Source organism: Microcaecilia unicolor, chromosome 5 (genome assembly GCF_901765095.1).
Source record: "Microcaecilia unicolor chromosome 5, aMicUni1.1, whole genome shotgun sequence".
Classification (NCBI taxonomy): Eukaryota; Metazoa; Chordata; class Amphibia; order Gymnophiona; family Siphonopidae; genus Microcaecilia; species Microcaecilia unicolor.
Genome location: NC_044035.1, coordinates 321,314,049 through 321,339,789, shown reverse-complemented (window position 1 = coordinate 321,339,789; position 25,741 = coordinate 321,314,049). Strand labels below are relative to the sequence as shown.

General features: G+C 47.3%; 1 protein-coding gene across 1 annotated transcript in view; it reads right to left on the bottom strand.

Annotated features, from left to right (window-relative positions):
- Positions 1 to 1,854: 1,854 nt before the first annotated feature.
- WDR88 (WD repeat domain 88) overlaps positions 1,855 to 25,741 on the bottom strand; it is a 59,942-nt gene continuing 36,055 nt past the window's right edge. Inside the window, exons 10-12 of the mRNA XM_030205055.1 lie at positions 10,145 to 10,213; positions 7,269 to 7,361; positions 1,855 to 2,294 (exon numbers count right to left, since the gene is read on the bottom strand). Of these exons, the coding sequence (XP_030060915.1) occupies positions 2,169 to 2,294; positions 7,269 to 7,361; positions 10,145 to 10,213 (288 nt within the window). The 3' untranslated portion in view covers positions 1,855 to 2,168. The remainder of the gene's footprint in view (positions 2,295 to 7,268; positions 7,362 to 10,144; positions 10,214 to 25,741) is intronic.

Here is a 25,741-nt window from a genome sequence, read left to right as displayed (position 1 = left end):
TAGAGAAATATCTTATAAGATGCTATACTGGATTCTGTTTTATGTGTATGTTTGTTAGATATTGGATTGTTTTATATTGTAAACCACCTAGGACCTAGGATAGCGTGGTCTACACACTGTGGGGGTCTTTTACTAAAGGTTAGCTTGAATTATCTGCAGCAGGTCCCATTTTATTTCTATGGGCCCTGCTGCAGATAACTCAAACTAATCTTTAGTAAAAGACCTCCTGTGTAATAAATAAGTAAATAAAATGTTTAAAAAATGGAAAGGGGAGAGGATTTAGGAAAAGACAGGCAAATAGGGAAAAAAAGAGACCAGGAAAATTAAATTAGAAAAATAAAAGGATCATTTGGGTGCAAGAAAGTATTTTATTTTGAGTTTTTAGTGACTGGGATATGTCAGTTTTGGGAATGTCCATTTCTTATGGTTTTGTATTTAGCTTTGTACAGAAGGGAATGCATTTTCTTCAATGTTCCACTCTTCACACCAGTGGCGTAGCCAAGGGTGGGTTTGGGTGGGCCCAGGCCCACCCACTTTGGGCCCGGGCCCACCTAGTACCAGCATAGCTATAATGTGGCTGGCAGGGATCCCCAAGCCTCACCAGCCGAAAACTCCCAACAACTGTCCCTCCTGCATACCTTGTAAATAGCAGATCTTCGCCTGCAGTGAGCAGTGACTGATGCATACTGCTCGCATCCGCCCCATAGCCTTCGCTCTGATGTAGTCTTGCCTAGGTGGAAACAGGAAGTTGCATCAGAGGGAAGGGTATGGAGCCAACATCAGCTGTGTGTATTAGTTGCTGCCTGTTGCCGGTGAAAATCTGCTATTTAAAGGTATGCAGGAGAGGGAGGATATTTGAGAAACCATATGGCCTACAGGTGAGAGGAGAGACCACATCATCTGTGGGATGAGGCGGGGTTCTTCTGCCCACCCATCTCAGGCCCACCCAAAATTAGGTGACTGGCTACGCCCCTGCTTCACACTCTGGTTTATTGCAGTTTCCACTATAGTTTATGTCTGCATGTTTCTGTTGCTAATTTGTACTGTAGTTCTATATTCTGTATTAGGTAAGAGTTGATCTGTGTTTTGTGTATATGATGTGTGCTGATATGTCCGTCTTTATAACAGACTTGTGTCCATTCAAGTTTAAATTAAGTTATGGAGTATTGCATCTTGAGATATCTTGAAATATAATTGTCACAAAATGCCTAGCCATCCGCCTGGGGCTACCCCTGTGGTCTCTTAGAGGGTCTATCCCCAGCACAACTCAGGTCCGCCTGCAACTGCCGCTCAGTGGTACTCTTTGGTCGGCTGTCACCCAGGGTGGATCGCCACTGCACCCCCCCCCCCCCACACACACACAGGATACAGCGTCATCCCCCCTACAGGTGCAGCATCCCCCCAGGTGCAGCATCATTTCCCCTCCCCCCCCCCCCCGGTTCATCACCTCAAAACGCCCCCCCCCCCAGGTGCACTGTTCCTTCTGCCCCAGAATAGGAAGTAACATCAGAGGGAGCAGGGAACTCCCTGCACCCCCCTGCAGAGTGCACCTGGGGCGGACCGCCCCCACTGCCCCACCCTTGGTATGCCGCTGCTGCCACTTGTGCTCTACACTAGCACCCTCCTCCCACCGACTGGGTCCCAACCGCCTCTGGGCGAGTCTCCTGTTCTGAAATTATCCCCCATGATTCCTAGGTTACTGGGGCCACATTCCCAGTGGGCCCACAATTCCCAGAAAGCAGTTACAGACCCACCACACAAACCATCAGGATTCTTATTAAGTCCAGACAAGCAGAGGCAATAACCTAAAAACTGTTTATTATCTTGAAAAATTAGAATCATTCCCCCAGGAGTATTACATGTGAGAAATAAACACATTTCAACTGCACTGAAAAGTCAATAAAAATAGTGCATATGTTAACCTAGAAGCTAGTAAACAGCATTTATTAATACAATAACAGAGTTCATTATGTACTACGGTACAAACACTGTTATGGTCCAAACAAGTTCAAATGGCTGTTACTGCAGAATTCAAAACCAGTGCACAAAAATAGTATTTATAGTATCCTGTACATTAAGGTTCTTTGATTTCTGTGGGAAAAATTTTAGATAAAATATTTCCTGAATCATAGAGACAACTGGAAGCTCTTGCTGGCATGAAGTTCAGGCTAGGAGGCTGGAGGAGAAGGGAAAATGTTTCTTAGAGGAGAAGCCATACGACAGAAAACACACTGCATTATCACATTAAAGTCATCCCAGTTTAACAGCAAGAACGGTTTGCCACACTGTTCACACTAAAAGAAAAAAAATCAGCAATCATTAAATGGACAAGAACAGACTTTAACCACTGAAATCATTCTCCTCTGACAGAATGTGCTCTCTCTCTCTAGCTTGTAAATTTAGACTGATTGGCACATAAAATATTTATCAGATTAAAATACATACATGAAGTAATGCATAGTACAAGCTATTAATGACCTAGGTGAGAATGAGGTAACAGGTGTTATGGGCAGCTGATAGGCCACAATAAAAACTATGAGTAAAGTGCCCTTTTAATCTCTCCATTTTTTTACTATCTTAAGTTCTCTGTAAAACAGAGACATGACACAGAAAATTACTTTATTTTTCGTACCATCATGTTTTGTTTTTTTTAACAAATCAGGAAATCATCTTTATGGTAAGTCTTCAAACAGTAGTATGATAACAGCATCTTCATGCTTATCACAAAGGTGTTTTCTTTAAAGTATCCACATATAGAAGACTATGAGTGTGCCTCAAATCAACTGGTATTTAAGGTGTTGGAAATGCTGAACTGGACTCAAGCAATATGACTGCCCAATTCATCCTTTTTTTTTTTTTGTTACATTTGTACCCCGCGCTTTCCCACTCATGGCAGGCTCAATGCGGCTTACATGGGGCAATGGAGGGTTAAGTGACTTGCCCAGAGTCACAAGGAGCTGCCTGTGCCTGAAGTGGGAATCAAACTCAGTTCCTCAGTTCCCCAGGACCAAAGTCCACCACCCTAACCACTAGGTCACTCCTCCACTGTTGCTACTATTTGAGATTCTACATGGAATGTTGCAACATTCCACGTAGAAGTCGGCCCTTGCAGATCACCAATGTGGCCGCGCAGGCTTCTGCTTCTGTGAGTCTGAGGACGTCAGACTCACAGAAACAGAAGCCTGCGCAGCCTTCTACACGGAATGTTGCTAGTGGAATAGCAACATTCCATGTAGAATCTCCAATAGTAGCAACATTCCATGTAGAATCTCCAATAGTATCTATTTTATTTTTGTTACATTTGTACCCTACGCTTTCCCACTCATGGCAGGCTCAATGCGGCTTACATTGGGCAATGGAGGGTTAAGTGACTTGCCCAGAGTCACAAGGAGCTGCCTGTGCCTGAAGTGGGAATCAAACTCAGTTCCTCAGTTCCCCAGGACCAAAGTCCACCACCCTAACCACTAGGTCACTCCTCCACTGTTGCTACTATTTGAGATTCTACATGGAATGTTGCAACATTCCATGTAGAAGTCGGCCCTTGCAGATCACCAATGTGGCTGCGCAGGCTTCTACACGGAATGTTGCTAGTGGAATAGCAACATTCCATGTAGAATCTCCAATAGTAGCAACATTCCATGTAGAATCTCCAATAGTATCTATTTTATTTTTGTTACATTTGTACCCTGCGCTTTCCCACTCATGGCAGGCTCAATGCGGCTTACATTGGGCAATGGAGGGTTAAGTGACTTGCCCAGAGTCACAAGGAGCTGCCTGTGCCTGAAGTGGGAATCAAACTCAGTTCCTCAGTTCCCCAGGACCAAAGTCCACCACCCTAACCACTACTACTACTACTTAACATTTCTAAAGCGCTACTAGGGTTACGCAGCGCTGTACAATTTAACAAAGAGAGACGGTCCCTGCTCAAAGAGCTTACAATCTAAAAGAGGCCACTCCTCCAGATTGGGGGGGGTGGGGGAGGGGGGGGGAGGGAGGGATACTCAAAGAGGCTTGAAAGTGGGCTCCTGGAATGTAAAAGGTCTAAACAATCCACCACTGTATATATAACATAAGTACATAAGCACTGCCAGACTGGGAAAAGACCAAAGGTCCATCAAGCCCAGCACTCTGTCTCCGACAGTGGCCAATCCAGGCCCGAAGAACCTGGCAAAAACCCAACATTTAATAATGATCAATGGACTTTTCCTTCAAATCTGTTATCACCTTTGGATCAAAGACATACAGTCAGTAAGCATACTACAGATATGTAGCACAATCAGGGCCAGTCCTAACACTGAGCGATGTGATTTTCACACATGGCCCCACTTTTCAGCCCTACTGATTTAGGAGTCACAATGAATCAGCACATGACCCGCCTCTAAAAGAAATTTAGCAGGCAGGGCAATAGTGGTGCAAAAAGCCACACACAGACTGTTATCATAAAATGGATGAAAAGAAAGGTATAAAGAAGACATAAAACAATACTTACATTTAAGGTTTCACTGGCTTAATATTGCCAATTCTAGACATTCTTTAATTTGATTGGCTGCAAGTCATTCTCTTTTTTAATCATTTGTACAATGATGCTGAATTTATTGTAATTTTGTTCATTTGTTGTGCCTTTGATTTTGCTGTTTTCATTATTTGGCTATTTTTAATGATTTGGCGCAGCATTTTAGAAAGGACATCCAAAGCGGAATTTAGGTGTCTGAGTCAGGCCGTCTGAAGTTACTACTACTACTACTTAACACTTCTAAAGCGCTACTAGGGTTACGCAGCGCTGTACAGTTTAACAAAGAAGGACAGTCCCTGCTCAAAGGAGCTTACAATCTAATAGACAAAATGTGCAGTCAAACAAATTGGGGCAGTCTAGATTTCCTGAATAGAGGTATAATGTTAGGTGCCAAAGGCAACATTGAAGAGGTGGGCTTTGAGCAAGGATTTGAAGATGGGCAGGGAGGGGGCCTGGCGTATGGGCTCAGGAAATTTGTTCCAAGCATAGGGAGAGGCGAGGCAGAAAGGGCGGAGCCTGGAATTGGCGGTGGTGGAGAAGGGTACAGAGAGGAGGGATTTGTCCTATGAGCGGAGGTTTCGGGTAGGAGCGTAAGGGGAGATAAGGGTAGAGAGGTAATTAGGGGCTGCAGATTAAGTGCATTTGTAGGTTAGTAGGAGAAGCTTTAACTGTATGCGGTACCTGATCGGAAGCCAGTGAAGTGACTTGAGGAGAGGGGTGATATGAGTTCTGCTAATACCTTAGAACAGGATCTGTCAGTGTAGAACTTGTTCTAAAATACATGGTGAAATGGAAATGTATCTGTTGGATATGTGCTGCATGAACATCTAAACATCTAAATATCTATGGGATAACACAGGATCGTAAACATCTCTGTGGCAGCATATGAATGCTTATGTTATGAAATAGCAATATAGACATTTGTGTGCTGGAACATGTTAGCCACTTTAGAAACAGACATTGAAGTAGTAGCCTAGTGGTTAGTCCAGTGGACTTTGATCCTGGCGAACTCGATTCCCACTGCAGCTCCTTGTGACTCTGGGCAAGTCACTTAACCCTCCATTGCCCCTGGTACAAAATAAGTACCTGAATATATGTAAACCGCTTTGAACGTAGTTGCAAAAACTTCAGAAAGGCAGTATATGAAGTCCCTTTTCCCTTTATTTCTCCTGAAGCTGTCACACAACGAAGTGTCCCTTGCCAGTTTTACATTTTCTTTTGTGTGTGGGGGGGAACAACACCAACCACTGGAGAATGAAAAAGGTGACCTTCCTTAATCTCTCCAGTGTGCTGCTGATCAACGGAATAACTTTTCTGAAAACTGGATATCCCAGGTAGCAGGTCTAACTCCAAACATCCATCTTTTTTGGACAGAGAAATTCATTCCCCTTCTGAAACAGGGAATAAACATCTATTTTTTTGGACCCACCCAAAACATGCCCATGTCATAGGGTGTGACAATTGATTGGAACTAAACTTCCAGCGTGAGGACTGGATTGTGAACTGAGGAGAGGATTCATGGAGAGTAATTTGAAGAACAGATAAGAGAACGAGCACTTTGAATTGGAATAGTTGACTTGTTCTATTTCAAGCTTTGACATTTCGTCCTTTAGATTGTAAGCTCTTCTGAGCAGGGACCGTCCTTAGTTATTAATTTGTACAGCGCTGCGTAACCCTAGTAGCGCTCTAGAAATGTTAAGTAGTAGTAGTAGTTATGGTTATTGAGTGCACAATGAGAAGAAAAGTCATTTGTCACATGTGATTGAAGAAGAAAATTGGACATTGTACATCTTGCTGGTGCAAATAGCCTGTGCATAATAAAATAAGACTATGAGACTGTTCAATCTATGATATATTATATGAACAGAAAAATATGAATGTGTAATCTATGATGCAAATAGGGCATAGTGTAGCCACAGACTACATAGCTGGATAATTAGAGATGTGTATGAAGTGTGCAAGTGTGTGTGAGGATTAGGGACATTTTTAATAATTTTGTAGGTATTTAAATAAAATTGCAAGAATAAAGAAAAATTTTGATGATTAATATAAGGGTGGTTACTGGAGAGTGAGAGTAATAAATGTTGTAACCAGAGTGAAATAAGGAAACTCAGAGGGAAGTATAGGCATTCTCATTAGGGATATCCTGAAAACCTGGCCTGTCTTCGGCATTCGAAGGGCTGAACTCTTGCATCCGTGTTATATACAGAACTGCTATTACTATAGTTCTCTGCTTCTCAACCTTCTGCTGGAGGCACACCTAGTCAGTTGGGTTTTCAGGGTTATCACAACAAATATGCACAAGATATGGTTCTCTGGTTTTAGAACAGCAAGTCATTTCTTTCTGGTTTTTTTAGCCTTCAGATATCATCTATCTATGCATCCTGCACTTTGTGGCTTTCGAGCCTAGCAAATAACATCAAACAAATCTTAAAGGCAAATTGATATATTTTGGAGAGACACAAGGATCTTTATAATATGTGATTTCTGGATCAAATAAGTTTATTTGGATTTCATTTTCCTTCATTTCCTGGCTCCTTTGCTTCTGTTTATGCAACATAAATGTGTTTTTGCCAAGGCATGGTATTATATTACTGAATTCCCTGTGTCCTTTTTAAGATTATCAAATGCAATAATTTATCAAAAGAAGAAATGCATTGTAAAATCCCTAAACTACAAATTTCAAGTACCAACTCATTTGAAAATCATTTTTGCAATTAGTAACAGGTAGAAACAACCCTATCATAACACTGACCTTAACTATTGGCGATTCCCTTGTTCTGTTGCTTTCTTTCGCTGCTGAAATTCGCTCATAATTTTCAATATTCCATAATCTCAAAGTTTTATCCTGGGTATCAGAAGCAAATTCAATTCAACTATAACACTTCAGGGTACATATGTCTCATCAATAACGGAAAAGAGAGTAATTCCATAAACTGAAGCCTTGACATGCTGATGCTCAGCAGTTAAGAGTTTGATCATGAAGACTTTTTTTGATTTTGTGGAAAATAAACCAGCAGATCAATATAGGGACAATTAGCATTAGTAGCGGTGTATCCCTTGGTGATTTAAACATACAACAGGTCTTGCTGAATGTGCTGGTTTTTCTTTTTCCTTTATGAGCATTACTAGTAAAAAAGCCCCGTTTCTGATGCAAATGAAACGGGGGCTAGCAAGGTTTTCTTCAGAGTGTGCATGTGGGAGTGTATGTGTCCCTGCCCTCTGCCCTCTCTCCCTCCCCCTCCCCCCTCCCCCCTCCGAGTCCAGTCCTTCAGTGTTGTTTCCTGCTGTTCTGTGTTTGTGTTACAGAGAGAGTGAGGGCATCTCTCTCCCCTCCCCCCCTCTGAGTCCTTCACTGTTTCCTGGGATTTCGTGCTGTGCTGTTTTCCTTCACTCATGGGAAAACCGGATATCTCTGGCGCTTCACACTTCCGGCTGGAGGCTTCAGTGGTGCCTTTATATATATAGATAATTGTCCCTATCAGATGGTTCTACTTTAGCCCCTGACGCAGCCCCTTTGGGCGAAACACGGCCTGTGTCGGCAACTTTCTGATATACAGTATCATTAATAAAACCCTTTTGATGTTATATTGATCTGTGGGTTTATTTTCCACGTTGGAATTTGCAGATCACTTGCTTTGTTGTTTTTTGGGACTTTTTATGATTTACATAATAACAGAAGTTGTGAATTTTGTAGATTAAAGCAAATATTTATGTAGTTGTAAGTTGTATGATTTTGCAGTTCCTGTTCATTCATTGTGAAAATGAATGTGCAGTAACTGCAGACCTTCTGCGTTGGGGGCAACCACAGAACTTTCCCATTCAGGCAGAGGAAATGTCATTGCCAGGCCATTAACTACATTGCAGCTAACACTATGCTGTTATTTCACCTATTCAAGTGGTGTTAACTGCACCATGTTATCTCCTACATTGGCAGTTAACAAAGCATTTAAGCAGCAAACAGATCCTGTTGTCTGTGCTTCTTTTTTTTTTTTTTTTTTTGCTATGCACTACATTCCTTCTGTCCATTCTTTCTCTTTCCACTACTGATTCATACTTTCATTCTTGCTTTAATTATTTTCCGTTTGGACTACTGCGACCTCTCTCTGGCCCTGATGCTCAGACGTGCGCCGTTAAAGTGAAAGCAAGGAGAGGGGACGTGCTTGGCACATGTGCAGAAGAGTTTTACAGTAAACCCAGCTCCTGTGCGCATGAGCCTGGCAAACCCAAATGTGAAGCCCACATTGGCATCTGTTTTCTGCACCTTTAAATATAAGCTTTTCAATTTTTTTTTTAAACTTGGAAGGCTTAAATGCCAATGTGTGCTTTCAATTTTGGGTTTACTCAGACTTGTGCACATTTGTTTCTCACTACTGGAACTTAGGGGCTTGCACAAAAGCCTCTGAGCATTCTGCGCTCACTAATGAAGGCGCTAGTCTGCCGCTAATGGCCTCTAGTGCCCGTGTTTGCTTCTGAGCATAGGGGCATCTAAGAAGGTCTTCCTCTCTATGCCATACAGCGTCTTCAACACATACAATCCACTGCCATTAAACTACTACATTGTGCTCATGGTTTTGACCGTGTGACACCATTGCTCCGCTCCAAACACTGGCTATTTATTTCATCTCGTGTCAAATTCAAAATTCTTCTCCTTGTATATAGAGGCCTTTTACCAACTGCTCCAGCCTACATTAATAACCTACTCATTCCCTAACCCCCTCTCATACTCTCTGCTCCTCTGACAATTATCCGCTCACACTTCCCTCTCCTTCATCCTTTCATCTTAGCATCTCCTGCAAAACAGCTTTGCTGTGACAATTACATGCAGAGATGCATTCCCCCAAATTAAAACAATGGCAAAATGGTATTTCCCCAGGAGCTGAAGTCACTAACTAGCTACAGCTTAGGGACAGTGAATTAATACTTTATATCCAGCTTTTGCAAACTCCTCCCAGCAAAAAACACAAACACATGAGCAAGGGAACGGCAAAAACAACTCTAAAACTTTCTCTTCCTGGCTTCCCTGTTAAGCAAAGGTTTTGGATAAGATGATTTTCATTTTTAGAAAATTTCACTTCAGTTCATCAGGGTTCTATTACCTATCATGATTCAACCACGTAAAATATGAACAAATCTACCAGCAAGAAGGGAAAGTAATATGAAGACATGTTTGAAACTAATTTTAGTAATGTGGTAGCTATGTTTCCCCACTTGAAAATGTGGAAATAAAGGGCAGTACACAAAAGCAGATATAAGGTGATACCTTTTTATCAAATAGCAATGCTTTCATGATCTAGCATTTACCTCATCAGATCAAAGCAAAATATAGCATTGTCCAATGCAGAGTAAAACAAAGTCAAATTCTGTTTCCTTTTTGAAGAGTTTGCTCTAATATATGTTCAGGCAACATTATCTTTTCCTTTGACCTACTTATTTCATTTTGATCTGAGGAAGGGATTGTAGCACCTAAAAACTAGTCAAGAAACGTGTTGTTAATTTCTTTACTGTTGATTTTAAAAGCTTTGGCCCTTCCTCATTTGTTACCTCTGCATCAAGAGGAATGGTACTCGTAGAGAAAGAATTCCTGAAAAATACTGGATTTGGACTTTTGATTATATGTGCTTTCTTTACCTTACAGCAGGAAACAATCAATTTCTTGTCGCTGCTAATTGCGGCATCCATCACCCAGTCCTCATGGCCCTGCAACGAAGGACACTGTAACTACATGCAGAGTTGAAGTTGTAAATTAGTCTCTAGATGCTCTTTCACAATCTTATGTGGAAGCTGGGTGTGAGAACTAAACTCTTATGTAGGTAAGTGAATAGACAGTAACAAGAGTTAGCAATAGCCTTACTGTTCACAGGTTTCAAAACATCTGTGAATTCTAAAAAAGAAAAACACCCTAAATTAAGGCAATGGAGGCTTATTTCTCTTTTTCTTGCATAGCAGACACTGCAATATGCCCTAAAATGCAAACAGACCTCCTATTGGGAGGTAAAGATTGAAAAACAAAACAGGGGCGTAGCCAGACTTCAGCGGGAGGGGGGTCCAGAGCCCGAGGTGAGGGGGCACATTTTAGCACCCCTCCGGCGCCGATGACCCCCCCAACATTGCCAAACCCCTCACCATCAACTTTGACCCCCCACCACTACCATTGTCGAACCCCCCCGCCATTGCTGAACCCCCCCCACCAACTTTGACCCTCTCGACCCCCCCTGCCGCCAACCCACCGTCACCTACCTTTGCTGGCGGGGGACCCTAGAATGAAGCCTTGCGCGGGATTGGGAAGAAGAGGACCTCGGCTCGGCTGGCGGGTGTTGGGGTCCCCCGCCAGCAAAGGAAGGCGACGGCGGGTTGGCGATGGGAGGGGGGTCAAAAGGGTCAGCGGCAGGGGGTCCAGGGGCAAATCTACGGGGGCCCAGGCCCCCATGGCCCCATACTGGCTACACCTCTGATTTGGACTGCTAGAGATTCCTAAATAGAACCTACTCAGTTACACATGCAAAACACTAATGGATCCCCTCCAACTACAGAAGAAGTGACCACAAACTAGAAATAGAAATATGCAATCAAAACCGAACTGGAAGCCCTAAGAAGCCAGAGTCTGCATGCACTGCAACATTGGAGAAACAAAAACAGAAACGATTGTTGCAGTTGTCCGGGTTTTGCCATGTCTGAGTAAGTGGAACCGACGTTTCAGCCATCATACTGTGGCTTTCTTTAGAGTATGCTGTGAGGTCTGCATTGTCTTTATATATAGTTGATTGACTTGGGTTTGAGGTGGATAGTTTCCTCAGGAAGGAAGGAGGTTTTTGCAGGAAAGTTTGTTGGTCATAAATTTGAATTTTGGAGGGAAAGTTTGTCAGTTACAATTTTAAATTCTGGTGGGAATGGGGCTGGAGATTCACTGGGACAGTTCTGCCTCTGAAGAGGGAGAAATTGTTGTAGGTCATATCAGTGGCGTAGCTACGTGGGGCCTGAGGGGGCCGGGGCCCCCGCAGATTCACCCCAGGACCCCCCTCCCGGCGAACCCGCCCCCGCCGCCGCCTACCTTTACTTTTGCTGGCGGGGGATCCCACTCCCCGCCAGCCGACGTCTTCTCAGTCCTTCCTGCTCTTCAATTTGTTTGCTGACGTCCTGCACGTAATTGTACGTGCAGGACGTCAGACTCAGAGAACAGTTCTGTTCTCTGAGTCTGACGTCCTGCACGTACAACGTGCAGGCCGTCAGCAAACAAATTGAAGAGCAGGAAGCGACTAAGAAGAAGACGTCAGCTGGCGGGGAGTGGGATCCTCCGCCAGCAAAAGTAAAGGTAGGCGGCGGCGGCGTGTTCGCGGCGGGAGGGGGGGCGGCAATGTCGGTGGTGGGGGGGCGGCGCCGGGGGGAGGGCTAAAATGTGCCCCCTCCCCCGGGCTCTGGACCCCTCTCCCACGGAAGGCTGGCTACGCCCCTGGGTCATATTCTACAACTTTGGAAGGGGGGAGAAAAATATCTGTCCTTGGCACCAGCCTTTTTTGCGCTAAATTTATTTTAATTGAGCAGTTGCCATGCTTTGTTTAGGATGAGCCATTTGTCTCCACTGAAGTTATTAGTATGTCTTGTTATCTGTATTGCCTTTGATTCTTATGGGCCACCAACAATCTTCTTTTTCCTGAGGAAACTACCCACCTCAAACCCCAGCCAATCAGGTTTGAGAACCCACTACTTATAAAGACAGACTGCAGAGACCTCTCACAGCATACCCTGAAGAAAGCCACAGCATGATGGCTGAAATGTTGTGTGCAAAAGGTTAGGAAACCTGAGTCATACTATATGCTCCTGTTTCAATTAATCTCTAAAGGGCCCTTTTACTAGAGTGCACTAATTCTGTTAGTGTACGCTAATGCTATGAAGCTCATAGGTTTAAAATGGGCTTCTTAGCATTTATTGCGTGCTAATGGAATTAGAGCACGCTAAACTTTAGTAAATGAGCCCCTAAGTAAACAGAAGCCAACACAATTTCTACATGGTGAGAAGCTAAACACATCTTCCTGCAATTTTTAATGTAAATTACGGTGGCGTAGCTAGGGGGGCTGCCACCTGGGGCGGGGCGGTTCGCCGTTGCACCCCCCCCCCGGGTGCAGCCCGATGACATACCCCCCCTCAGCGCATCAACACCCCCCCCCCCCGACCCAGTGCCCACCCTCTTCCATCCAACCAGCTCCCTACCTTTAAAAAAATATTGGAATCTGAAGTGAGGCGCAGCGCCTCGCGCCTGCACGTAAAAGAAATGTGCACCGTCTCATCGGGCCTTCTCTCGCTCTGTCTGTCCCGCCCTTGTGGAAATAGGAAATTACGTCAGTGGAGGGCGGGACAGACAGAGCAAGGGAAGGCCCGATGAGACGGTGCACATTTCTTTTACGTGCAGGCCTCGCTTCGGATTCCGATATTTTTTTAAAGGTAGGGAGCTGGTTGGACGGAGGAGGGTGGGCACTGGGGAGGGGGGGTGTCGATGCGCCAAGGCGGGGAGCTGGCAGGGAGCACCCCCCCGAGCTGACACCCGGGTCGGACCGCCCCTCCCGCCCCCCCCCCCCTTGCTACGCCAGTGGTAAATTATTTATTTGATAACTTTAACAGACTGAAACATGTGGACACCCTTCCAGTTGACTTATCTTATCACTAGTTATTATATATATATATATATATATATATATATATATATATAGCGAATGCTACATACCTGTAGAAGGTATTCTCCGAGGACAGCAGGCTGATTGTTCTCACTGATGGGTTGACGTCCTCGGCAGCCCCCTCCATCGGAAACTTACTAGCAAAGGCCTTTGCTAGTCCTCGCGCGCCCATGCGCACTGCGCATGCGCGGCCGTCTTCCCGCCCGAAACCGGCTCGAGCCGGCCAGTCCAGTATGTAGCAAGACAATACAAGGGAAGACACAACTCCAAAGAGGAGGCGGGCGGGTTTGTGAGAACAATCAGCCTGCTGTCCTCGGAGAATACCTTCTACAGGTATGTAGCATTCGCTTTCTCCGAGGACAAGCAGGCTGCTTGTTCTCACTGATGGGGTATCCCTAGCCCCCAGGCTCACTCAAAACAACAACCATGGTCAATTGGGCCTCGCAACGGCGAGGACATAACTGAGATTGACCTAAAAAATTTACCAACTAACTGAGAGTGCAGCCTGGAACAGAACAAACAGGGCCCTCGGGGGGTGGAGTTGGATCCTAAAGCCCAAACAGGTTCTGAAGAACTGACTGCCCGAACCGACTGTCGCGTCGGGTATCCTGCTGCAGGCAGTAATGAGATGTGAATGTGTGGACAAATGACCACGTCGCAGCTTTGCAAATTTCTTCAATGGAGGCTGACTTCAAGTGGGCTACTGACACAGCCATGGCTCTAACATTATGAGCCGTGACATGACCCTCAAGAGCCAGCCCCGCCTGGGCGTAAGTGAAGGAAATGCAATCTGCTAGCCAATTGGATATGGTGCGTTTCCCTACAGCCACTCCCCTCCTATTGGGATCAAAAGAAACAAACAATTGGGCGGACTGTCTGTGGGGCTGTGTCCGCTCCAGATAGAAGGCCAATGCTCTCTTGCAGTCCAATGTGTGCAGCTGACGTTCAGCAGGGCAGGAATGAGGACGGGGAAAGAATGTTGGCAAGACAATTGACTGGTTCAGATGGAACTCCGACACGACCTTTGGCAAGAACTTAGGGTGAGTGCGGAGGACTACTCTGTTATGATGAAATTTGGTGTAAGGGGCCTGGGCTACCAGGGCCTGAAGCTCACTGACTCTACGAGCTGAAGTAACTGCCACCAAGAAAATGACCTTCCAGGTCAAGTACTTCAGATGGCAGGAATTCAGTGGCTCAAAGGGAGCTTTCATCAGCTGGGTGAGAACGACATTGAGATCCCATGACACTGTAGGAGGCTTGACAGGGGGCTTTGACAACAGCAAACCTCTCATGAAGCGAACAACTAAAGGCTGTCCTGAGATCGGCTTACCTTCCACACGGTAATGGTATGCACTAATTGCACTAAGGTGAACCCTTACAGAGTTGGTCTTGAGACCAGACTCAGACAAGTGCAGAAGGTATTCAAGCAGGGTCTGTGTAGGACAAGAGCGAGGATCTAGGGCCTTGCTGTCACACCAGACGGCAAACCTTCTCCATTGGAAGAAGTAACTCCTCTTAGTGGAATCTTTCCTGGACGCAAGCAAGATGCGGGAGACACCCTCTGACAGGCCCAAAGAGGCAAAGTCTACGCTCTCAACATCCAGGCCGTGAGAGCCAGGGATCGGAGGCTGGGATGCAGAAGCGCCCCTTCGTCCTGTGTGATGAGGGTCGGAAAACACTCCAATCTCCACGGTTCTTCGGAGGACAACTCCAGAAGAAGAGGGAACCAGATCTGACGCGGCCAAAAAGGAGCAATCAGAATCATGGTGCCTCGGTCTTGCTTGAGTTTCAACAAAGTCTTCCCCACCAGAGGTATGGGAGGATAAGCATACAGCAGACCTTCCCCCCAGTCCAGGAGGAAGGCATCCGATGCCAGTCTGCCGTGGGCCTGAAGCCTGGAACAGAACTGAGGGACTTTGTGGTTGGCTCGAGATGCGAAGAGATCCACCAAGGGGGTGCCCCACACCTGGAAGATCTGTCGCACTACACGAGAATTGAGCGACCACTCGTGAGGTTGCATAATCCTGCTCAATCTGTCGGCCAGACTGTTGTTTACGCCTGCCAGGTATGTGGCTTGGAGCACCATGCCGTGACGGCGAGCCCAGAGCCACATGCTGACGGCTTCCTGACACAGGGGGCGAGATCCGGTGCCCCCCTGCTTGTTGACGTAATACATGGCAACCTGATTGTCTGTCTGAATTTGGATAATTTGGTGGGACAGCCGATCTCTGAAAGCCTTCAGAGCGTTCCAGATCGCTCGTAACTCCAGAAGATTGATCTGCAGATCACGTTCCTGGAGGGACCAGCTTCCTTGGGTGTGAAGCCCATCGACATGAGCTCCCCATCCCAGGAGAGACGCATCCGTGGTCAGCACTTTTTGTGGCTGAGGAATTTGGAAGGGACGTCCCAGAGTCAAATTGGACCAAATCGTCCACCAATACAGGGATTTGAGAAAACTCGTGGACAGGTGGATCACGTCTTCTAGACCCCCAGCAGCCTGATACCACTGGGAGGCTAGGGTCCATTGAGCAGATCTCATGTGCAGACGGGCCATGGGAGTCACATGAACTGTGGAGGCCATGTGGCCCAGCAATCTCAACATCTGCCGAGCTGTGATCTGCTGGGACGCTCGCACCCGCGAGACGAGGGACAACAAGTTGTTGGCTCTCGTCTCTGGAAGATAGGCGCGAGCCGTCCGAGAATCCAGCAGAGCTCCTATGAATTCGAGTTTCTGCAGTGGGAGAAGGTGGGACTTTGGATAATTTATCACAAACCCCAGTAGCTCCAGGAGGCGAATAGTCATCTGCATGGACTGCAGGGCTCCTGCCTCGGACGTGTTCTTTACCAGCCAATCGTCGAGATATGGGAACACGTGCACCCCCAGCCTGCGAAGTGCCGCTGCTACCACAGCCAGGCACTTTGTGAACACCCTGGGCGCAGAGGCGAGCCCAAAGGGTAGCACACAGTACTGGAAGTGACGTGTGCCCAGCTGAAATCGCAGATACTGTCTGTGAGCTGGCAGTATCGGGATGTGTGTGTAGGCATCCTTCAAGTCCAGAGAGCATAGCCAATCGTTTTGCTGAATCATGGGGAGAAGGGTGCCCAGGGAAAGCATCCTGAACCTTTCTTTTACGAGATATTTGTTCAGGGCCCTTAGGTCTAGGATGGGACGCATCCCCCCTGTTTTCTTTTCCACAAGGAAGTACCTGGAATAGAATCCCAGCCCTTCTTGCCCGGATGGCACGGGCTCGACCGCATTGGCGCTGAGAAGGGCGGAGAGTTCCTCTGCAAGTACCTGCTTGTGTTGGAAGCTGTAAGACTGAGCTCCCGGTGGACAATTTGGAGGTGTTGAGGCCAAATTGAGGGTGTATCCTTGCCGGACTATTTGAAGAACCCACTGGTCGGAGGTTATGAGAGGCCACCTTTGGTGAAAAGCTTTTAACCTCCCCCCGACTGGCAGGTCGCCCGGCACTGATACTTGTACTGCGGCTATGCTCTGCTGGAGCCAGTCAAAAGCTCTCCCCCTGCTTTTGCTGGGGAGCCGCGGGGCCTTGCTGAGGCGCACGCTGCTGACGAGAGCGAGCGCGCTGGGGCTTAGCCTGGGCCGCAGGCTGTCGGGAAGGAGGATTGTACCTACGCTTACCAGAAGCATAGGGAACAGTCTTCCTTCCCCCGAAAAATCTTCTACCTGTAGAGGTAGATGCTGAAGGCTGCCGGCGGGAGAACTTGTCGAATGCGGTGTCCCGCTGGTGGAGAGACTCTACCACCTGCTCGACTTTTTCTCCAAAAATGTTGTCCGCACGGCAAGGCGAGTCCGCAATCCGCTGCTGGAGTCTATTCTCCAGGTCGGCGGCACGCAGCCATGAGAGCCTGCGCATCACCACACCTTGAGCAGCGGCCCTGGACGCAACATCAAAAGTGTCATACACTCCTCTGGCCAGGAATTTCCTGCACGCCTTCAGCTGCCTGACCACCTCCTGAAAAGGCTTGGCTTGCTCAGGGGGAAGAGCATCAACCAAGCCCGCCAACTGCCGCACATTGTTCCGCATGTGGATGCTCGTGTAGAGCTGGTAAGATTGGATCTTGGCCACGAGCATAGAAGAATGGTAGGTCTTCCTCCCAAAGGAGTCTAAGGTTCTAGGGTCTTTGCCCGGGGGTGCCGAAGCATGCTCCCTAGAACTCTTAGCCTTCTTTAGGGCCAAATCCACAACTCCAGAGTCGTGAGGCAACTGAGTGCGCATCAGCTCTGGGTCCCCATGGATCCGGTACTGGGACTCAATCTTCTTGGGAATGTGGGGATTAGTTAGTGGTTTTGTCCAGTTCGCCAGCAATGTCTTTTTGAGGACATGGTGCATGGGTACAGTGGACGCTTCCTTAGGTGGAGAAGGATAGTCCAGGAGCTCAAACATTTCAGCCCTGGGCTCGTCCTCCACAACCACCGGGAAGGGGATGGCCGTAGACATCTCCCGGACAAAGGAAGCGAAAGACAGACTCTCAGGAGGAGAAAGCTGCCTTTCAGGAGAGGGAGTGGGATCAGAAGGAAGACCCTCAGACTCCTCGTCAGAGAAATATCTGGGGTCTTCCTCTTCCTCCCACGAGGCCTCACCCTCGGTGTCAGACACAAGTTCACGAACCTGTGTCTGCAACCTCGCCCTGCTCGACTCAGTGGAACCCCGTCCACGGTGGGGGCGTCGAGAGGTAGACTCCCTCGCCCTCATCGGCGAAGCTCCCTCCGCCGACGTAGTCGGGGAGCCTTCCTGGGAGGTGGCCGCGGTCGGCACCGCACGCGGTACCGACGTCGGGGACCTCAACCTGGGCGATGGGCCAGCCGGCGCCACGCTCGCCGGTACCGGAGGCGCAAGCACCGCCGGTACCGGAGGGGTAGGGCGCAACAGCTCTCCCAGAATCTCTGGGAGAACGGCCCGGAGGCTCTCGTTTAGAGCGGCTGCAGAGAAAGGCTGAGAGGTCGATGCAGGCGTCGACGTCAGAACCTGTTCCGGGCGAGGAGGCTGTTCCGGGCTGTCCAGAGTGGAGCGCATCGACACCTCCTGAACAGAGGGTGAGCGGTCCTCTCGGTGCCGATGCCTGCTGGGTGCCGGATCCCTCGGCGACCCAGAGCTCTCGGTGCCGACACGGGGAGGAGACCCGTGTCGATGCTTCTTCGACTTCTTCCGAAGCATGTCACCGGAGCTCCCCTGCACCGACGAGGAGGACGTAGAATCCATCCGTCGCTTCCTCGGGGTCGAGACCGAAGAGGGTCGATCTCGGGGGGGCTGTACCGCAGGAGCCCTCAGGGTAGGAGGAGACCCACCCGAAGGCTCACCGCCACCAGCAGGGAAATGGACAGCCCTCACCTGCACTCCTGACGATGCACCTCCGTCCGACGACATCAGCAGACGAAGTCTCGGTACCACCGACGTCGATGCAGTCGCCCGATGCCTCGGCGCCGATGCAGAGGTCCGATGCCTCGATGCAGTCGATGAAGTGGCGGCCAAGGAAGATGTACCGGACGCTGACGACGTCGATGCACTCGATGCCTCCGGTGCCGATGCCGACGAAGAGCCCGAGAACAAAACGTTCCACTGGGCTAATCTCGCTACCTGAGTCCGCCTTTGTAACAGGGAACACAGACTGCAGTTCTGAGGGCGGTGCTGGGCCCCTAGACACTGAAGGCATGCAGAGTGCCTATCAGTGAGCGAGATTACCCGGGCGCACTGGGTGCACTTCTTGAAGCCGCTGGAAGGCTTCGATGTCATGGGCGGAAAAATCACGCCGGCGAAATCAAAAGCCGAAATGGCGAAAATGTAGCACCAAAAATTTAGAGGGAGAAAATCTCGACCGAGGCCAAAAGAGGCCTACCCCGACGACGAAAGAAAACTTACGGGGCGAAAACTAGAAATTACGGGAAGGGCAGAAAACCCCGAAAGGGTCCTCCGGAGCACTTCCGGAGCGCTTCCCGAACTCTTTTTTAGAGAAAAACAGAAGAAACACGTCGAACCGGACGCGCGAGGTCGACTCTCCAGGGCACGAACGGCGTAACACGACCGTACCGAGCGCGGACGAAAGAAGACTGGCCGGCTCGAGCCGGTTTCGGGCGGGAAGACGGCCGCGCATGCGCAGTGCGCATGGGCGCGCGAGGACTAGCAAAGGCCTTTGCTAGTAAGTTTCCGATGGAGGGGGCTGCCGAGGACGTCAACCCATCAGTGAGAACAAGCAGCCTGCTTGTCCTCGGAGAAATATATATATATATATATATATATATATATATATATATATATGAATAAGGTTCCAAATGTTCAGTAGTCTAATTAGTCAGATGAGTGAACATGGACACAAGGACAGCTATCTAATTTATTGTTTTACTCATTTCACCGACATTGCAAGATCACAGTCACAATCACACTAGGGGAAGCCAATGAAGAAGTGATATTGGGTGTTGATTGGCCAAATTCATGGCATAAATGGCAGCCAATTAAAACCTTCTATGGGGTCATTTATACCGACGGCTCTGTTTCACATACAGAAAATGTTTATATTTATTCCAATATATATTCACTTTTTGGTAGCATCTGAATATGTAAAGCTATAGTCCTTGTTTCCATTTATTTATATTGGTGAGCTCTTTTGTTTTTATACTGTTGATTGCTCTCCAATATTTCAGGTTCACTGGAAGAACAGTTAAACAGCAAACAAAATGCAAAATGTATATTTACTTATTAAGGGAGTCCTTTGAAGGAAATATCCCTACATTAGTTTCTTGATTTATAAATTTTTATTGAACATCAAGCAATATAACAATAATCTGGAGCCCAGGACTCCCACAACTTTCCAACAAGTCAAAAGTCAAACCATTTCCACAAAGCTTTTTTCTTTCCCCCCCCTCCCTCCCCCTCCCCCTCCCCCCCTCTTACCCTCCCCCCCACCCTTCCCACCCTTCAACGCTGTAACTTAACCAGCCCTGTTCACTATGTTTCCAGTAAAAAGTGTCTCCAAATGCATCCATTCTTCTGCAGTGTGACAATATCTCCCTCTACGTCTGTCCGTCATCTTTTCCATAGCCACTATTATCCTAAGCCTCTCCACCCAATCCTTTCCCGTAGGGCCCTTTGTTTGTTTCCAATTTAAGGCCACAATGGTTTTCGCCGCCGCAAAACCCATTCTTTTTATTCTGCATTGCCATCTCTTCCCCCTCCTATTGCCCCAGCCCAGCAAGCACCACTTAGGATCACATGGGACCAAATTACCCAATATTGTAGTTAGCAACCCTGTTACTTCCCCCCAGAATACCTGTAGTACCGGACACTCCCACCAAATATGAAAATATGTCCCCCTCCCAATCTTACATCTCCAGCATGCGTCAAGGGCATCTGGAAACATTGCCTTTATTTTATCAGGTGTGTAATACCATCTGCTTAGTATCTTGTACGCATTCTCTTTTATAAGGACACAAATAGATGCTTTCTTGGCCTCTAAACAAATTCGCCTCCATTCTATTTCAGTCAATTCTGTTTCCAGATCCTTCTCCCACGCCTTCATGTATGGCAATTTTACAAATTCCACTCCCCTAATATAATCATAAAGTTTAGATATCCCTCTCCCCTGTAGATCTATGGTACCCCACAGATTTTCAAATTTCCCTACATTAGTTTCATGCCTCAGAGTCCTTAAAAGTTTACAGTGTAAGAAATCCTAGATAATTCATCTCTAAGGTGATCATATTTATAAGTCGGTTCTATAGGAATCAATATTTAAAATAATGTAACCAGGGAGGAGGGCTCCTGCTCGGTTCAGTCTCACTGGCTAACCTAACTACTAATGTTAAGGGGCACTTTACTGGACTGTGCTACTGAATGATAACACTAACCATAGGCGCCGACTCTGTGGGTGCTGTGGGTGCTCGAGCACCCCCAATATTTTACGGACCAGAAGTTCCCTTCCAGCCCAGCCAGAATTTTAAAACTACTACTACCCTCCGAGTTCCAAGGCCACCCCTCCCTCTGAGTCCGAGTTCCAAGGCCCCCCTCCGTCCGAGTTCCAAGGCCCCCCTCCCTCCGTCTGTCCGAATTTTAAAAGCCCTCTTCTTACCTCGCGTCAGTGAAAAGCGTGCACTGCAGGCTCGTCGGCACTTCAGCCTTCCCTTCTGTCTCTCGGCTCTGGTCCCGCCTTCATTTCAAGTTTCCACAAGGGCGGGACCAGAGCCGAGAGACAGAAGGGAAGGCTGAAGCGCCGACGAGCCTGCAGTGCACGCTTTTCACTGACACGAGGTAAGAAGAGGGCTTTTAAAATTCAGACGGACGGAGGGAGGGGGCCTTGGAACTCAGACAGAGGGGGGCCTTGGAACTCGAAGGTGGGCCTTGGAACTCGGAGGGAGGCAGGCCTTGGAACTCGGAGGGAGGGAGGGAGGGGGGGCCTTGGAACTCGGAGAGGGGCCTTGGAACTCAGAGGCAGGGAGGGGGGCCTTGGAACTTGGAGGGAGGCCTTGGAACTCGGAGGGAGGGAGGCCTTGGAACTCAGAGGGAGGGAGGCCTTGGAACTCGGAGGAAGGGAAGGGAGGGAGGGAAAGGAGAGAGAGAGGGGGGGCCCCTGGAACTGGGAGGGCGGGCAGGAGGGACTGGAACTCTGAGGGAGGGAAAGAGGGGGCAGGGGCGGGGAATGCACCACCTGTAAAAAAACAATTTCAGCACCCCCAATCATTTTGAAAAGTTGGCTCCTATGACACTAACCACTGTGGTACTATCCGGTTAACACTGGGGCGGTCCAGGGGTGGAATTGGGAAGTTATCCAAGCACTGAAGGAATGGATCCTCAGAAGCTTAGCCGAGATTGGGAGGCGGGGCTGGTGCTTGGGTGGTGGGGCTAGTTCTGGGCAAGACTTCTACAGTCTGTGTCCTGAAAATGGCAGATACAAATCAAAGTAAGGGATACACAAGAAGTAGCACATATGAGTTTATCTTGTTGGGCAGACTAGATGGACCGTGCAAGGTCTTTTTCTGCCGTCATCTACTATGTTATGTTACTATGTTACTATTTAATGCTAATGGCCAGATAGCTAACTGCGCATGTTGGAGCACAGAAAAAGAAATCCTAAATATGCCAGGTTAGCTGTGGTACAGCACTGAATATCAGCCATACCCCGATAACTTCTGGGCACCATCGAAGACTCTGGCATTCAGTGCTAGCCTAATTCAACCTGCAGCGGTCAGCACAGGGTGATTATTGTCCCCATAGTGTTTAATGGTCCCATTTAGCAGTTGGTCCTATTTTGCACTTTGTAAGCTTAACTTTACAAAGCAGGGAACAGAATAAGGAATAGAGAAGTGTATGGTTCTAAAAATCTCCTCTCTGTGATCCTATCTTGTTCCTAAAAAAAAAAATAAAAAAATCAGCTCTCACCACAAAAGTCTAATTTTTCATGTATTAACTGGCCTTTATACCTATGGTATTCATCAAAACAGAAATATGTTTAGAAGCTTTAGAGGGGCATTTTTGATATGATATCCGAATGATGAAAAAAAAATATTTTTCAGAGAACATGAAAAGAAAAGATCTCCCCAACCCAGAAGGAATGCATCCATCGTCAGCACCTTTTGTGGCTGAGGAATTTGGAATAGAAGTCCCAGTGTCAAGTTGGATCAAATGGTCCACCAGTGACTTGAGTGAACAAGCTTTGGGGACACTCTGATAGCATCTTCCAGACTTCCTGTGGCTTGATACAACTGAGAAGCCAGAGTCCATTGTGCTGATCTCATGTGAAGATGTGTCATGGGTGTGACATGCACTGCAGATGACATGTGGCCCAACAATCTCAACATCTGCCGAGCCGTGACCTGCAGAGAGGCTTGAACCTGGGAAGACTGTGTGACTAAAGTGTCCGCTCTCAGCCTAGGAAAGTAAGCTCGAACCCTCTGTGTGTCAGGCAGGGCTCCTATGAATTCCAATTGTTGGGCAGAATGTAGGAGGGACTTGGGGTAGTTTAAAACGAACCCTAGTAGCTCGAGCACCCGAATAGTCTTCCATATGGACTCCTGAGCACCGTCCTCCAAGGTGCTCTTTACCAACCAATCGTCGAGATAAGGGAACATGGACTCCCAGTCTGCATAGCAACGCTGCAACTACCGATAGACATTTGGTGAAGACCCTGGGAGTTGACATGAGGCCAAAGGGCAATACGTGGTTTTGGAAGTGGTGTGTTCCCAGCCAAAATTGAAGATACTTCCCGTGGATTGGAAGCATCGGAATGTGGGTATATGCATCCTTCAAGTCCAGAGAGCATAGCCAATCGTTTTCCTGAATCATGGGTATAAGGGTGCCCAGGAAAACCATCCTGAACTTTTCTTTGATCAGGAATTTGTTCAGGGCCCTTAGGTCTAGGATGGAACGCATCCCCCCTATTTTCTTCTGCACAAAGAAGTACTTGAAATAGAATCCCCGCCCTGCTGTATTCAAAAGTGACCCATTTACTACCAATATAGGTGCCACCCCCCACTCCGTCCCATCCCACCCCTTCTTAGCTCTGCTCACTTCACCCTAACCCTATCCAGTCCCTCCCCTCTTTAGTCACTTCAAACATCTGAGTCACTGACTGCCTACGGCCTACACTGCACCAATACCTGCTTCCCAGCATCTACACATGCCTTCTACTTCATTGTGCTTTATTTTCAGACTTAAAAAATTCAGTATCTCTTGTCATTTGTCTGCTCTGTGCCACCGTAACCACCATCTTTTTGGCTGCCATAGACACAGAGTCTGAAGGAAGCATCACTTCTTAACCTAAACCTTGCCCTTACTAGTCCCAATTTTACCATGCACCTCTGATTTTGGAGAATGGGTGGGTTTCATTGCTTCCTCCCATCTTGGACCTCAGCTGCTGCCATGTCTTTCCAAGATCTCTGGAGTAAAAGATGCTGTCATTTACTAAAGTCAATTTTACTTGGTGACCCCTCCATACAATAAATAGGTACATATTGAATTCAATATTATTTCAATTTTTTTAGAATAAAGGTCTTCTCCGAGGACAAGCAGGTCTATTTATTCTCGACACATGTGGGTGTGGAAGGTATTGAGGAACTGGGCAAGACAGTTGGAGATAGCGGGTTGGGTGAGGCCTACATTGACTGCTAACACTGATTGAAAAGTGCCGATGGCAATGAAAGGCTTGGGAGGCTATGACCTTAAGGTGGAATGCCACAAAATTATTCCTGCATGTCTTGACCTGGAGGAGCGATTGTAGCTGCTGACAGAGGTGCTGTATGGTAATCCTATCAAAGCGGTACCTAGTCAGGCATTCCTGATCAGTAAGGTCCAGAAAGCAGTATTGGGCCTAAATACTCTCAGAGAGGGGTATCTCCTCCTGGGCTTCCCTTCTAAACTCTCGTCCACATCCACCAAAGCATCAGCTACAATAGCATTCAGCAAATCCATGATAGATGTGCAACCCACTAAGCCCAGTAACATCACTGTGCACACCTCCACCTACTGCACCTAGTGAGACCCAGCACAAAGCTTTCACTCTCCCAGCAGGAGCATATAGCCCTCACACAAACAGCAGCAGCACAAACCACTCACTCTGCCAGCACCAACATCAGCACACAGCCCTCACGCAGCAGCAGCAGCAGCAGCACAAAGCACTCACTCTGCCAGCACCAGCACACAGCCCTCACACAAACAGCAGCAGCATACAGCAAAGTGACAAACTGGGCTTAGACAAACAAAGCAACAATGAGAGACAGAAGACAAGCAGGTAGGGAGGTAGAATGGAAAGTGTGGAGATTTGGGAACAGTGAGGGTTTGATAGGGGAAGGGGGCCAGACACACAACAAGGGATGGTTATGGCTGAGGGGCTAGCAGGTGTGGGTAAGGACTTGAGGTGAGACACAGAGGAGGCAAGGCAGAAAATGTGAGGGTCAAAATGTTCAAACTGGGGCAGATGAACAATGGTAACAAATCACTCAGCAACTCCCTACTCTTTTTCACAAGCGACCAATTCCACCTCTCTACTCTCAAACTCAGCAAAATCACGAGTGGGTCCAAGACAGGTTTGGTCTTGACCCAGTCACTTTTAAAGTAGGTCTAAATCATGACATTTTTCTTTCCAGCCCCAGAAATTTGTTTCGCTATCCATTATTGCAAAAAAAAAAAAAAAAAAAAAGTCCATCACTTGTTGCTGCCTATCTCATGCCCCTTCTGAAAACATTTTCTTTTCGACAGATATCAGACTATAACATATTTAACATACTTTAACAAATTTAACATATTTATATGTTTTATTTATTTAGATCATTTATACCCCGCTTTTTGCCACGTAAAGCAGCCCCAGAGCGGCTTACAATGAACTAATGAAAACAATTACAATGACAGTAGAGAGGGCAGAAGAATGATTATATGGTTTAAATGTTTTCACACGAGAAACACGTCCATCTGCCACGTATGCCATTTTTTTTGAACATTTATTTCTTTTGATTATAAGCCCCTTGAAGTCTGCAGTACATGAGCAGGGCCAGAAAAGGAGGTAACAGCAGCACACAGTTTACCTATCATATGTTGTATTTCCCATATGTCTG